The sequence below is a fragment of the Pan paniscus genome, chromosome 9 (genome assembly GCF_029289425.2).
Source record: "Pan paniscus chromosome 9, NHGRI_mPanPan1-v2.0_pri, whole genome shotgun sequence".
NCBI classification, from domain to species: Eukaryota; Metazoa; Chordata; class Mammalia; order Primates; family Hominidae; genus Pan; species Pan paniscus.
Genome location: NC_073258.2, coordinates 59483773 through 59499584, shown reverse-complemented (window position 1 = coordinate 59499584; position 15812 = coordinate 59483773). Strand labels below are relative to the sequence as shown.

The following is a 15812-nucleotide window of genomic DNA, read 5'->3' as shown; positions in this document are numbered from 1 at the left end:
TAATAACCACTTAGCAAGTTGTTTTGGAGACCTTCTTTTATTTGCTATTTACAAACATAATTATTTGTATTATATGGAAGATGTAATTTTATAATCTTTATTTTACAAATAAGGAGGATATAAATAACTCCTTAAGGACATAGAAAGAAGGAAGGATAGAATCATGACCTGAATGTGTATTAGTGTCTTTCCTCCATCTTTCCCTGCCTTAAGTCCTTAAAACCTCTTGAAGAGGATGTTCTTAGTCTAAGAATCCTTAGAACCTCTTGAAGAACCTACCTGCAAGAGACTTTCTCAAACAATATTTACGTTATTTCATGGAGGAATTTCTGATTTCAAACACACTATTCAGGAGTGGCTGTTCCTTGTTTTCAAGGAACAAGATAAGCTTCTATATTCAATGTATACTTTTAGTAAAAAATTTAATTCCTGAAAAAATAATGGGGCAAATATAACATACTATGAGTTATTTGAGCACAGAAATATAGATTTTGAACATTTTTCTAAAACACTGAGGTGAAGCTAGGGTATAAATATTAAAATTCCATCAATAGAGAGTTTGGTGATACTTATAAAACATCCTAAGGTTGCTTTCTAAAAATATTAACAAAAATCATATAGGTGATGTTCTGATTGAATAGATAGTAATTTCAATTTGTTCACTATCCATTGGCTTCTCATTGGAGATTAAATAAATAATACAGAATGAAATGATCCTACTTTGAACTACAAAAGAACCTAAGTGAATTAGCAATATCTGAACATTTTAACATTTGAATATCTGAATTTTAACATTTTTCCTATAATCCCATAATCTCATCCTTATTATTATTAGCATATCTAAACATGTAGAGAGTGATGTGGCTAAAAGAACAGGCTTTTGATTATGATAAAACTGGGTTTAAATCTTGAATCTTAAAATCTTCCTTATACTAGCCGTAGAATTGTACAATATCACATAACTTCACGAATTATCAATTGCCTTGTTGATAACTAAGAACAGGCTTGCAAACACAAACACAAACACAATCACACACACGGCTATGTATAAAGCTCTTATCCTATATTTTGGAACATAGTATATGCTAAAAGTGGGATGTGTGTTAAGATGGACAAACATAAAACCCTCCTGGGCTAGGGTTGTACATTGAAGTTGTAAAGGAATAGGAGGACAATAATAGGGAATAGAATTTAGCAAATGATGGAAATGCTTCCAAAAGCTTTAAATTAAAATTAAAAAGACTTAAAATACTGTTCATACACTAGAACAGATTCAAATAAAAACATTTTAAACATAAACTTTCCACCAAAACACAACTGCAGACTAAAGGTAATCCACAAACTATGAACTTTCAGCCATCAATATATGTGATTCAATTATAAGGATGACAGTAATGAGAAAAAGAAATTTTCAACTCAAGAAAATTGTGGATTCCAAGAAAAAAATATTAAACAAAAGAATGGCTCACACGGAATGAACAGAGCAGCCAATCATATGGGCAGAGCATGAACTAAGTGTAAATCACTGTGGGGGGGCACATAAAATCTCATGAACCTGGTGTGTGGGGAAAAAAAAGCAAAATAAAGTGGGATACTTAAGACTTCAAGCATTATCCATACTTGAAGCTCTACATGTTGCCACTTATCTTCTCAAACCACATAAAGGCCATCATTTCATTCCAATAACAGAAGCACAACTAGCACTCATCAGGCTGTGCTAAACAATCAGCATTTTACTCATTGACTTTTTTTAATGCACTCTCTCATTTCATCCTCCAAATAATACCTTGGGGTAGGCCTCATTACCACCTTCTTTATGTAGATGAAGAAATTCTTGTTTAGGTAGTTAGGTTAGGACCAGTGATTCTTAGGTTGTACATGTAGAAATGACATGCACCTCTTCCCAGAGCCCAAGCTCCATACATAGTGCTATGCCCTCCAGTCCCTCAGCATCACCTCTGCGGTTTACACATTCTTCTACTGCCCCAGTTATCTCACCACATCTACTATGCATGTATCTTTAAGTTAATTCACTGTGAAATCACAAACACTGAGTTTGAAATAATAGAGAAAATGAATAATTCTAAATTGAGTTAAATTCAGTTTTATTTAAATGCAATTTAGTCAATCAAATTTGGTAACAATTCTGTCTGGAGTCAAAGCTTTGCCTGCCAATGAATAATTCTGTAAACATGAATAAAACACTTAACCTTTGGTGCCTCACAATCTAAATGAAAGTAACAACTACTCAATTTTATAAATTTATTGAGAGGAATCAAGGAATATAGATGTAAAAATATCTAGCTCTGGGCACATTGGCAACGTAGAAGTCTATGAATTTATTAGACTATTAAAAGTTGAACTGGCTGATTTGTTAATTCCAGAATTATCATATTGGATAATTCACAAATTTTTCCAGATCTCAGTTTGTAAATATATAAAAATTAAACACTGGAGAGATGACCTCTATGGATCTTTCAGTCAACAGTCTAGGGCTCTATTGATAATTAATCCACTAAATCTTGTTGTTAAGTTCATGCTTTCATTATGGAAAATCATGAAACACATATTATTGCTATAATGAAATAGTACATAATGTACATAAACATTTTATTTTCACTGCAATCTCTACTGCCTTTAATGTTCTGTTCCTTTATTTCTCATTCATATAGGGTGTCTCCTGATTCCAAATAACACTGATGTAGAACAGTACAGAGGTGTCACAGTTCATCTTCCTAGGACTAAGCAATGTCCCAGAACTGCAGGTCCCCTTCTTTATCATGTTTGTTCTCATCTATCTCATCAATGTAGTTGGAAACTTGGGGATGATCATTTTGATTCTCTGGTACTCTCAGCTCCACAATCCAATGTACTTCTTCTTCAGTAATCTGTCTCTGGTAGACTTTTTTTACTCTTCAGTTGTCACTCCAAAGGTCATGACCGGGCTCCTTAGAGAACACAAAATCATTTCCTATACTGTGTGGGCTACTCAGACATTCTTTTCTGATTCCTTTGCCAGTGTGGTAAATTTACTATTGGCCTTAATGGCCTCTGGCCACTATGCAGCAGTGTGCAAACCCCTGCATTACACCACCACCATGATGACAAGTGTGTGTACATGTCTGGCCATAGGTTCATATGTCGGTGGTTTCCTGAATGCCTCCATTCACACTGGGGAAACATTCAGTCTCTTTCTGTATGTCCAATGAAGTCCATCACTTTTTCTGTGAGGTTCCAGCAGTCATGGCTCTGTCTTGCTCTGATAGACATGTGAATGTAGTGGTTCTTGTTTATGTAACCAGCTCAATATCCTCTTTGCCCTTCTAGTTATCTTGATATCCTACTTATTGATGTTTATCACCATCCTAAAGATGCACTCAACTGCAGGATACCAGAAGGCTTTGGCCATTTGTGCCTCTCACCTCACTGCGGTTGCCATCTTCTATGGGACTATTATCTTCATGCATATACAGCCCAGCTCCAGTCATTCCATTGACACAGTCAAAATTGCAGCTGTGTTTTATACTATTGTCTTCCCCATGGTGAACCATGTGGTCTAAAGATTGAAGAACAAGGTGAAGAGTACATTCAAGAAAATTGTTGAGAAGGTAAAATTGTCTCTAGGATTGTGAGTTTAACATTTCAGCATGCATAATACCTAGTTTCATTCCTTTCTGAAATTCTCCAGTCACTTCACGACATTTTAAGGCCCACAATCCAGTTAATTTCTAGAAATTATATCCTTACCTCTTCAAAAGTCTGTTGTCTAGAAAAGGGAAATATAATGATTAGAAATGTAATACCTGAATAAAAATGGCGTAAGGAAATCATAAAGTGATGTAGTTCAAAAAATGCATTAGGAAGACTTAATTTATTCACTCTTTATATGCATTTTCTCTATCATATGGCACAAGTAACATACATGTAAAAACTGGTGACAAACAAACCCATGAACAGAAATGCATACATGTGACTGCTATGAGCACATACACATAGGAGTGAAAAATTAGCCAGAGGTAAAGGGAATGTGGCTAGGGTTTTAATAAAAATAATTTAGTTAATTGGGGAATTCAAATATAAATTTTTGACTACTGTTACTTTTTTCTTAAGTTGAATATTCTAAGCATTATTGTTTGAGAAAAAAGTGCTATGGCTTTAAATGAAAGTATTGGCTCATATTGTTAGCATATTTTATTGAGAGATACATAGCTAAAGCATTTTAAATGATTAATATTTCTGTCTTTAAATCATTTTGTAGAACATACATTTTTATATTACATTTTCTTTATATAAAAGACAAAAAGCTTTCTTTTTTCTTTTTTTTTAACTTTTATTTAAGATTCAGGGAGTACATGTGCAAGTTTGTTAAATGGGTATAATTTGTGATGTTGAAGTTTGGAGTACAGAAGGTCCTGTCACTCAGATACTGAGCATAGTACCCAATAGTTAGTTTGTCAGCCCTTGTGTCCCTTCCTCTAGTAGTCTTCAGTGTCTATTGTTGCCATCTTTATGTCCATGAGTACCCATGGCTCAGCTCCCACTTGTAAGTGAGAATGTGTGGTATTTGGTTGTATATTCCTGCATTAATGTGCTTAAGATAGTGGCCACCAGCTGCATCCATGTTGCTGCAAAGGATATGATTTCACTATTTGTTATGGCTGTGTAGTATTACATGGTGTTTATGTACCACATTTTCTTTATCCAGTCACCATTGATGGGCACCTTGGTTGATTCCATCTCTTTGTTATTGTGAATAGTGCTGCAATGAACATATGAGTATATGTGTCTTATTGGTAGAACAATTTGCTTTCTTTTGGATATATAGCCAGTAATGGGACTGCTGGGTTGAATGATAGCTCTGTTTTAAGTTGTTTGAAAAATTTCCAAACTGCTTTCCATGGTGGCTGCACTAATTTACATTCTCACCAACAATGTATAAGTGTCCCCTTTGCTCCACAACCTCACCAACGTCTGTTCTTTTTTGATTTCTTATTAATAGCCATTCTGCCTTATGTGAGAAAGTATCTCATTGTGGTTTTGATCTGCATTTCTCTGATGATTAGTGATGTTAAGCATTTTTTCATGTTTGTTGGTAGTTTGTATGTCTTCTTTTGAAAAGTGTCTTTTCCTCATTTTTAAATGGGATTATTTATGTTTTACTTGTTTAACTGTTTAAGTTGCTTATACATTCTGGATATTCAACCTCTCTCAGATGCATAATTAGCAAATATTTCCCTCCATTCTGTAGATTGTCTGTTTACTCTATTGACAGTTTCTTTTGCTCTGTAAAATCTCTTTAGTTTGATAGTCTCTTTTGTTGTACAAAGGTTCTTTGGTTTAATTAGGTCTCACTTGCCAAATTTTGGTTTTGTTGCAATTGTTTTTGAGGCCTTATTCATAAATTCTTTTCCAAGGCCAATGCCCAGAATGATGTTTTCTTCCAGATTCTCATAGTTTGAGGTCTTATATTTAAGTCTTTAATCCATTTTTAGTTAAATTTTGCATACAGTAAAATTAGGGGTCCAATTTCATTCTTCCAGTTTCATTCTTCTGCATATGGCTAGCCAGGTATCCCAGCACCATTTATTGAATACAGAGTCCTTTCTTCATTGCTTATTTTTGTTGATTTTGTTGAAGATAAGATAACTGTAGGTGAGTAGCTTTCTTTCTGGATTTCCTATTGTGTTCCATTGGTCTATGTGTCTGTTTCTGTACCATGCTGTTTTGGTTATTGTAGCCTTATAGTATAGTTTAAAGTTGGGAAATATGATGCCTCTGGCTTTGTTGTTTTTGTTTTGGATTGCTTTCACTATTCAAGCTCTTTTTTGGCTCCAATGAATTTAAGAATAGTTTTTTCTAGTTCTGTGAAAAATGATGTTGGTAGTTTGATAGGAATAGCATTGAATCTGCAGATTGCTTTGGGCAATATGGCCATTTTGACAATATTGATTCTTCTAATCCAGGAGCATGGATTTTTTTTTCCACTTGTTTCCCTGATGAACATGGACACAAAAATCCTCAACAAAATACTATCAAACTGAATCCACCAGTTCATCAAAAAATCAATTCACCATAATCAAGTAGGCTTTATTCCAGGAATGCAACGTTGTTTCAATATATGCAAATCAATAAATGTGATTCACCACAAAAGCAGAATTAAAAACAGAAACCATATGATTAATTTGATAGAAAAAAAGATTTTTATAAAATCCAACATCCCTTCGTGATAAAAATCCTGGACAAACTAGGCATTGAATGAATATACCTGAAAATAATAAAAGCCATCTATGACATACCCAGAGTCAACATTATACTGAACAAGCAAAAACACAAAGCATTCCCCTTGATAACTAGAACAAGAAAAGGATGCCCACTGTCACCACTCTTACTCAACATAGTACTGGAAGTTCCAGCCAGAGCAATCAGGCAAGAGAAAGAAATAAAAGACATCCAAATAGAACAAGAAGTCAGTAAACTGTCTTTTTTCCAAGTTGATATGATTCTATAGCTATAAAACCCTAAAGATTCTACCAAAAGGTCCTGCAACTGATTAATGACTTCAGTAAAGTTTCTGGATACAAAAATCAATCTATGAAAATCAGTGGTATTTCTATACACTAATAATGTTTAAGCTGAGAGCCAAATCAAGAATACATCCCATTTACAATAACAAAAACAAAAGATACCTAGTAATATATCTAACCAAGGAAGTGAAAGATCTCTACAGGGAGAACTACAAAGCACTGCTCAAAGAAATCATAGATGATACGTTACACTTTTCAAAAGGATAAAATAGCCAGAGGATAATAAAAATTAAGGGAAAATATAGGCATTTTCAATGTATCCATACATGACTACCAACATTCACTCTATTTATGGCCTGAGATAATAATTTTCTACATATTTTCTCTCTGCAAGGGCTTTGAAATGTTACTTATTAAAATTTAATTTAGTTGAGATACATTATCTCTTGTCACTTCTCCAGTGTTTTGTCTCTATCCGTTCACATTACTCTCCTTGATATTTTTTCACATCTCCAAACATGCTCCTGCCTCAGGACATTTGCACTTGCTCTTCCCTCTGTATGGAAATTTTTCTTCCTCCACTCAGGTCTTTGCTCAAATAAATGTTAACAAATCATGGAAGCCTTCCCTTTATATAAGTCCCTCTCCCCTCACCATGTGTACTATCCTGTCACCCTGCATTATTCTTCATAGTCCTTAACACTCCCTACTGTATGTTTATTTGATCACTTTTCATTTACCATCCCCAGTTAGAACTTAAACTTCTTAAGAGCAGTGACTTTTGTTTTGTTTGCATGATCCTGCTCAGCACCTAGATACCTGTTTCATTGTAGATTCTCTCTAATTATTTGTTAAGTGAATGATTAAAATAATTAAGCTGAGCCCAATTGTATCAATATATTGAATATTTGAGCCATAATATAAACTTTCTTCAGAGGCATGTAGCATTTCAACAAGTACAGCTTATTTTCTGCTTTGCTGAAATTTTTAAATCTAGATTCTCAGTGCTTGCATGCCCCACTTTTGGACCCAGTGATTTCCTGGGAATCTCATCACTAAATGAATCATCTCATAATTTTTAGTTTGACATAATATGTCATTAAGTGGCAAGTCACACATCAGATAAATGCTATTTAGTAAATTACAAAAATAAATTCAATCTGATTATATAAAAGTATAATGTGTGATTATATTTGCAAAATTACTTCATACATGCAAATCACACAATTAACTGAAATGTTTTTAAATGTACAGATAGAATATAAACATGAACATTTCTATCAGTGAAAAAGATAACATAAATTCAATATGCCAATATAATGCATGATTTTTTATGCTTTTCCTTTTGATCCTCGGGGAGCTCTATACTATATAAAAACTACTCCCAGGAGTGTGCACCTGTATCTTCTTTTTTGTCTCTGTAAAATTAGATGCTTGAACATCTCAGTGTTTGTAAGACTGCACTTGTATGTGCTAAGATGCTGGTGTTTGTGGGGCAGTGTAGTACGACACAAATATTTATTTCTGTCTTATGGAAGAGGCAATAAATGGATTGTCCCTTAGACCCTCCTGTGGGAACATATCACTGCCAACAATTAATTTGGTCTAGTGAAACTGCTTTTGAACTTTTGAAGTTCAGAGCTGTGAAATAAATATGTGTTATTTTAAGTTTCTAAATTTGTGATAATTTGTCACAGCAGTCATGAGAATTGAATATAAACCCTCCTCTGTTTTCCCCTACGTTATAATCTCATATTACGGTATTTGTCAAAACTAAGAAACCAAGATTACTACAATGTTATATTTTAAATTTCAGGCTTTATTCAGATTTCATTAGTTTTCCACTAATATGCTTTTCCTCTTCTTACATTTACTTGTCATGTCTCTTTAATCTCTAATTCTCTGTGACAAGTTCTCATTCTTTATCTGTTTTTGATGATCATGACAATTTTAAGGATTTCTAGCCAGGAATTTCACAAAATGCTTACCATTTGAAATTTTCTGAAGTTTTTTTAATGATTTGCCTGGGGTAATGGGTTTTCAGGAGAAATACCTCTGAGATAAAATTCTATTATCACGACATCACATCAAGAGTATATTCTATCAACCTGACTTAATCACTAATGTTAACATGATCATACGTGCTAGAGAAAATTTACTAAGTTTCTCCGTTGTACATTAGTTTTTAAAACTTTTCTATATTCTATTCATTAGAAAGTCACTAAGTCCAGCTCACACTCTAGGTGTTGTGAAACTAAGCTACATCTAGTTCTTTTGTAGCAAAATTTATCTCTTCCATTCATTTGTTTATTGGCTCAATCAACAACACACTGCGGGGTGTGTCTGCAGCTCTTGGAGTTTAACTTCTTCTAGGTCCTCTTAGAGATAGAGCTAGTATACATAGAATACATACATATTAATATATGCACACAACTACACTTATTTTTATATCTAGAAAGTATATGTGTGTTTATATCTATATCCTATTGCTATTAAGCTAAACATGGCTTCCTATCAATATTTCTGACTCCAATCCAGTTCATTTAATCTTCCCCCTTTCTTATCTATGACTTCCCTTCTGACAGTTAGAACTTAGCTCTCCACAACCCCTATTTATAGACTTATTTTTTGACTCCAATACACAAGTAAGGCAGTTCCATAATTGTTCATCATAATAAGAAGCAACTTTAGCAACAACAGAACCATATTTATATATAATTCCTTTTACTTTTAGACAAAGTTTTTGGTCAACACACTGTTTTCCAATGTTACTTAGATCAACGTTCTTTTTTCTCATCTACCTTCAATGAAATTATGTCACACATTTGTAATACAATTTAATTACTTCATCATCATCTGCTTAAAGGTTAAGCCATTATTATTCTCAATAAAGATTTTTACAAACATTTTGAAAGAGGTTTATGGGAACATAGAGTTTCAGTTTACACTTTACATTTAGTTCCTTTTTGGCATATGGACAAACAATTGTTGTGGCACAGTTTGTTGAGAGAATATATTTTGTCTTTGTTCATTTGTGCTGGCTGCTATAACCAAATAGCACAGACTGGATAATTAATTATAATGAACAGAAATTTATTGGTTCACTGTTCTAGAGGCTAGGAACTCCAAGATCCAAGGGGCTGGCATTTGGTAAGGGGCTTCTTTCTGCATCATTTCATGATGGGAAAGCAAAGAGAGGGTAAGAGAGAGCAAGAGGGGGAAAGCTCACCCCTGCAATAATGAACCCATTCCAGTGATAATGACATTAGTCTATTGATAGGGTACAGCCTTCATGACTTAAATATATCTGAAAGATCCCACCTTCCAATAACATCACAATGGCAATTAAATTTCAACCTGGGTTCTGGAGGAACAAATGCTCAAAACATAGCATATTTTCTCCATTGGTCTGTCTTTCCATCTTTCACAAAATTCAATTTATTATCTACCTGTGGATCAATTTCTGTATCCTGTAATCAATTCCATTGATTTATGTGTCTACCTTTTGCTCAATACCATATTGTATTGACTTCTATTATAAAGGTAAGACATGAAACCAGGTCATGTACATGCTTCAGCTTTGTTCTTTTATAATTATTTTGTCTATTCTGCTAGGTTTTCTGTTATGCAAAAAGTTATAACGAGTTTGTCAGTATTTACCCAAAAAAAAGCTCACTTGAGTTTCAGTTGAGATCATATAAAGTCTGGAAAATAGTCATCTTGAAGTCTGCCAATCCATGAATATAACATATCTTTATGCTCATTTAGATGTTTTATTTTTAACTGGTGTTCTGTACTTTTTGGAATTTTTAAGACAAATATCTTAAATATGTTCATAGAGCTAAAGGAAGTCTTGAACAAAGAACTAAATGAAACCAAGAAAACAATGTGTCAAAAAGTTTCTAAAAATTAATAAAGGGAGAGTAATTATAAAATATTACCATAATAGAAATTGTGGAACAGTAACCAATAAGAGATTAAGTATACCATGAAAAGTAATGGCTCAGATTGCCTGATTTAAAAATATTAATATCTTTTATGCTATCAAACTACTGTCATTTTCATTGCCACATGAGAGTAGGAGCACAGCTTATGAGAAGGGGTAGAAGGTATTTCATTTTATGAATTAAGAAGATATGGCCATGGTAAATCTATATCCAGCTCTTTATGAACAGAGCTAGGATTATAATTGATCTTGTGTTTTGCAGTACAATTTTATCCACATGCCTGCATATCTGAATTTCTAGATGAAAAAGAGTCATTTCTTGCTGCTTTATACCTAGAAGTATATATAAGAGAGTGGGCAGCGCATTGGCTTCTTGGTATTTTAGTGGAATACAGAAATTAGTTATTTTTCAAAAATAACTTTAATTAGATGAACATTTTATATGTTTTATCGCAGTGTGGCAACTCACAGAAGAAAGAAAATTCATGTAGGGTGCTCTGGCACATTCTGAACATTTTCATGGTGATTTCATAACACATTATAGAGATATCAATTATATCACTTATTACTATTTGGGTGCTTATTTACAGAGCTTATTGGCTCTACCCCCATAATAAGTAATCATGTTATTCACTTTTTAATAACGGTGATTAACACAGAAACTGTCATAAAGTCAGAATTCAGTTCTCGTTAAGTGTATTAGGTCAAAGAGATCCAAGCTGTGCCTTCTGTGTTAGAGCTGGGAAAACTTTATATTTTAATTCTGAGCACATGGTAGAACATATTTATTATAAAGTGATCACAAGTTCTAAAGCTTTGCATATGTGCAAAGCTATCTAGGAGGAGAATGAGTACTTAGTCTGAAGCAAACATTACACTAAGTATTCTATATAATCTATTTTATTTTATTCATCTATTATAAAGGGAGAAAAATATTATTTTTTCAATTGTACAGATGAGGAAAGTAATACATAGAAAAGTTAATGTGACACAGAATTTTGGAAAGATGGTTAAGATTGTGCACTTTAGATGGAGTCTAATCTCATTTAAGAGTTGGAAACAAATGAAACAAAAATAGCAATGTGAAATATGAAAAGAAAACCAATAAGATAACATAAAAATATGCATTCACAACAATTTTATACAATTTTTGATTGAGGGGATAAATATTAAACTAGACAAAGTTAAATTGAGAAATATAGTTCAAAATACAGTTCAGAGAGCAAAGAGATAGAAAATACAAAAAAGAATTTAAGTCAGGTTGTAGAGATGCCAGCAAGATGGCAGAGTAGAAATGCCCAACTTTGTCTTCCACAGAAACACCAATTTAGCAATGATGTGTGGATCAAAATAACTTTATGGGAAGTGCAGAATCTAGTTAAATAGTTGCAGTACCCCCAGACAAATACAAAACTAAGAACAGTCACATTGAAACATGTAAAAAGAGCAATTTCACTTTACCATATCAGCAATTTTTTCAAGTTGTCACAGCTCGGCACCAACTGAGAGACTGCCTCAGTCTAAAATTTTCTCTTGGAGGGAGAAGAAAGTGGGGCATATATTCAATCTTCTAGTCTTTCAGCATGCTGCCAAAGCCAGTTTGTAAAGACTGGGAAAGGGGACTTTTTATTCAAACACAGACACCAAGGCAAAGCTACAAGAAATGCAAAGAATCAGGAAACCATGACACAATCAAAGGAATGAAATACATGTCCAGTAATGAAATGTAATATAAGGCTATTCTTTGTTGCCTCAGTGGCTCTAAAGTAGTTGCATTCTCTCTGCTTGTTTTAAACTTTTACCTAGTCATTGTCCACTACCAAGCACTCATCTCTCAACATATGTGGCCAGGCAGTAAGTCATATGATGACCTTTCCATTTGATGCCTTCCTTTCCCAGTTTTGACCTAGTTACATTTAAATTAACCAACAAAAATACTTCCTTTATGCTATGGCTGCACCACCTATGACTACCCCCAATAAAAATGCTCACCCATGAGTCATCTCTTCTGTCTGTTTTCCTGACAACCAAGCTCAACCCACAGCTTTTGGTGAATTATGTGACCCTCTGGTAATACTGTACCTCTTCTTTAAGACCTGTGAGTATAATAAAATTTTAAGTTTTTATGTTTCTCTCAGTGCTTTTGATCTGTGTAGAAGTGACCCTTGAAGGACCCCAACAAGGGTGCTTAGCCCTGTTTACACAATACTGACCCTAATGTAATGGAGATCTGTAACTTTCTCGTCAAAAAAAAAAAAATAATGATCTTAGAGGAGCTAAGTGAATTATAAGAGAATATAGACGATAAAAGAAAATCAGGGAAATGATACAGGAACAAAATAAGAATATAACAAAAAGCAATGATAAAAAGGAAACACAGAAATTCTAAACCTGAAGAAAAAAATAACTGAACTGAAAAATTTATTAGAGGGATTAAAGAGAAGACTTCATCAAGCAGAGGAAAGAATCAGTAAACTTATAGATGACTCACTTGAAATTATACAGTCAGAGAAAAAAACAAGGAATAAAAAAGTGAAGGAAGATCGCAAGATGGCGTCTGCGAGGCCGCGGGATGCGGAGTGAGCGCGCCCCGCCGGGGGCTGTGCGAGGCTGCTGCTGCTCTCCCCGTCGCCGCCGCCGCCGCCGCCACTGCGGCGCCGCCTCTCCGCCAGCCACTGCGCCGCGGCCAAGCCTCCTGCCTCGCAGCGGTCCCCCGCGTCCCGGCCTGCAGCCTCCCCGGGCGCCGGCGCCCCCAGCACGCCCCATCGGGCACCCCACTCTCTCCGAGGTGTGGGTGCGGCGGGCTGATGAGGTGATCCCTAGCCCGCCTGGGAGGAGCGCCTGGACTCGCGGGCGGCGGCGAGCGCCTTTACAATGGCCCTGACCCTGTTTGATACAGATGAATATAGACCTCCTGTTTGGAAATCTTACTTATATCAGCTACAACAGGAAGCCCCTCATCCTCGAAGAATTACCTGTACTTGCGAGGTGGAAAACAGACCAAAGTATTATGGAAGAGAGTTTCATGGCATGATCTCCAGAGAAGCAGCCGACCAGCTCTTGATTGTGGCTGAGGGGAGCTACCTCATCCGGGAGAGCCAGCGGCAGCCAGGGACCTACACTTTGGCTTTAAGATTTGGAAGTCAAACCAGAAACTTCAGGCTCTACTACGATGGCAAGCACTTTGTTGGGGAGAAACGCTTTGAGTCCATCCACGATCTGGTGACTGATGGCTTGATTACTCTCTATATTGAAACCAAGGCAGCAGAATACATTGCCAAGATGACGATAAACCCAATTTATGAGCACGTAGGATACACAACCTTAAACAGAGAGCCAGCATACAAAAAACATATGCCAGTCCTGAAAGAGACACATGATGAGAGAGATTCTACAGGCCAGGATGGGGTGTCAGAGAAAAGGTTGACATCACTTGTTAGAAGAGCAACTCTGAAAGAAAACGAGCAAATTCCAAAATATGAAAAGATTCACAATTTCAAGGTGCATACATTCAGAGGGCCACACTGGTGTGAATACTGTGCCAACTTTATGTGGGGTCTCATTGCTCAGGGAGTGAAATGTGCAGATTGTGGTTTGAATGTTCATAAGCAGTGTTCCAAGATGGTCCCAAATGACTGTAAGCCAGACTTGAAGCATGTCAAAAAGGTGTACAGCTGTGACCTTACGACGCTCGTGAAAGCACATACCACTAAGCGGCCAATGGTGGTAGACATGTGCATCAGGGAGATTGAGTCTAGAGGTCTTAATTCTGAAGGACTATACCGAGTATCAGGATTTAGTGACCTAATTGAAGATGTCAAGATGGCTTTCGACAGAGATGGTGAGAAGGCAGATATTTCTGTGAACATGTATGAAGATATCAACATTATCACTGGTGCACTTAAACTGTACTTCAGGGATTTGCCAATTCCACTCATTACATATGATGCCTACCCTAAGTTTATAGAATCTGCCAAAATTATGGATCCGGATGAGCAATTGGAAACCCTTCATGAAGCACTGAAACTACTGCCACCTGCTCACTGCGAAACCCTCCGGTACCTCATGGCACATCTAAAGAGAGTGACCCTCCACGAAAAGGAGAATCTTATGAATGCAGAGAACCTTGGAATCGTCTTTGGACCCACCCTTATGAGATCTCCAGAACTAGACGCTATGGCTGCATTGAATGATATACGGTATCAGAGACTGGTGGTGGAGCTGCTTATCAAAAACGAAGACATTTTATTTTAAATTTTTAATTTGAGGGGAAAAGAAATGTTTTACAGATGAAGGAATGTTTTATAGTAATTTAATTTGCTCCTGTAGCTGCATTATTTCTTGATTAGAGGTTTGGGCATATAACCAGATTAAAGTGAAGGAACTTTCTGTTGTTTTTGTAGCACCGCTCAGCTATCTTGTAAAACAGTGAACACACGCTTTCTGGTTCTAGTAATCCTGGGTGTTTATCACGTTCAGAGAAACTCAAGCTATTGCATGATTAGCCCCCTATCTGGCAAGGAAACCCCATACAGAAGAAACAACAAACCTGCGCCTGCACCGCCTCTGCGTCCTGGGTAGTCTGTGCTTGTAATCCAGCATGTTTCACAGAGTAAGCCTGTTGTGACTTTGCTTTTGGGGTCTATGTCATTGGTTTCTGATGCTTGTACAAACACGCACTCACAAATGGATAAAACAGCACCTCTGGCTGTTGCATTACCATAAACCATATCACATGCCTACATTTTGCAAATGATTTCTGGTTTCTCTTAGTTCTTCTCTAACATAATACTTTCTTTCCAGCAAAAGCAAAATGTGTTTTCAGATTTGTTACTTTAATAAAAGTTATCCATACCAATAAAAAGTGTACAACACAGCAAAAAAAAAAAAAAAAAAAAAAAAAAAAAGTGAAGGAAGCCTAAGGGAATTAGGATGCAAAATCAACTGAAATGATATACATGTTATGGGAGTTTCAAGGAGTCAACAGATAGAGAAAAGAGCAAAAGATTTATTTAAATATATCATGGCCCCAAACTCCCAAATCTGGGGGAAAAAATGAATATCCACATTTATGAAGCCCAAAGGACCTCAAACAGGATTACCCAAAGACACATTATAATCAAATTGTCAAAAGCCAAGGACAAAGAGAGAATTTTGAAAGCAGCAAGACAAAAGTAATTAGTGAAGTACAAGTGAGCCTCCATTAGACTACCAATGGATTTTTCAGAAGAAATCTTGCAGGTCAGAGGAAGGGGATAAAATCTCCAAAGTGCTAAAGGAAATAGAAACTACCAATTAAGAATACGATACCTAGAAAAACTGTCTTTCAGAAATGAAGAACA

At 35.6% G+C, this 15812-nt stretch overlaps 1 protein-coding gene and 1 pseudogene across 1 annotated transcript; both read left to right on the top strand.

Moving 5' to 3' along the window:
* The first annotated feature begins 2825 nt into the window (after positions 1-2825).
* Positions 2826-3560, top strand: LOC100967502 (olfactory receptor 5B3-like; annotated as a pseudogene).
* Positions 3561-13009: 9449 nt separating this feature from the next.
* On the top strand, positions 13010-15342 carry LOC100983145 (N-chimaerin). Its single transcript, XM_003826382.6, has one exon. The coding sequence runs from the start codon at positions 13345-13347 to the stop codon at positions 14722-14724; it is 1380 nt and encodes a 459-aa protein (XP_003826430.1). The 5' UTR covers positions 13010-13344; the 3' UTR covers positions 14725-15342.
* Positions 15343-15812: the final 470 nt, after the last annotated feature.

Excerpts from the sequence above, each read along its gene's own strand:
- LOC100983145 (XM_003826382.6), top strand. The coding sequence starts at position 13,345 with ATGGCCCTGACCCTGTTTGATACAGATGAATATAGACCTCCTGTTTGG.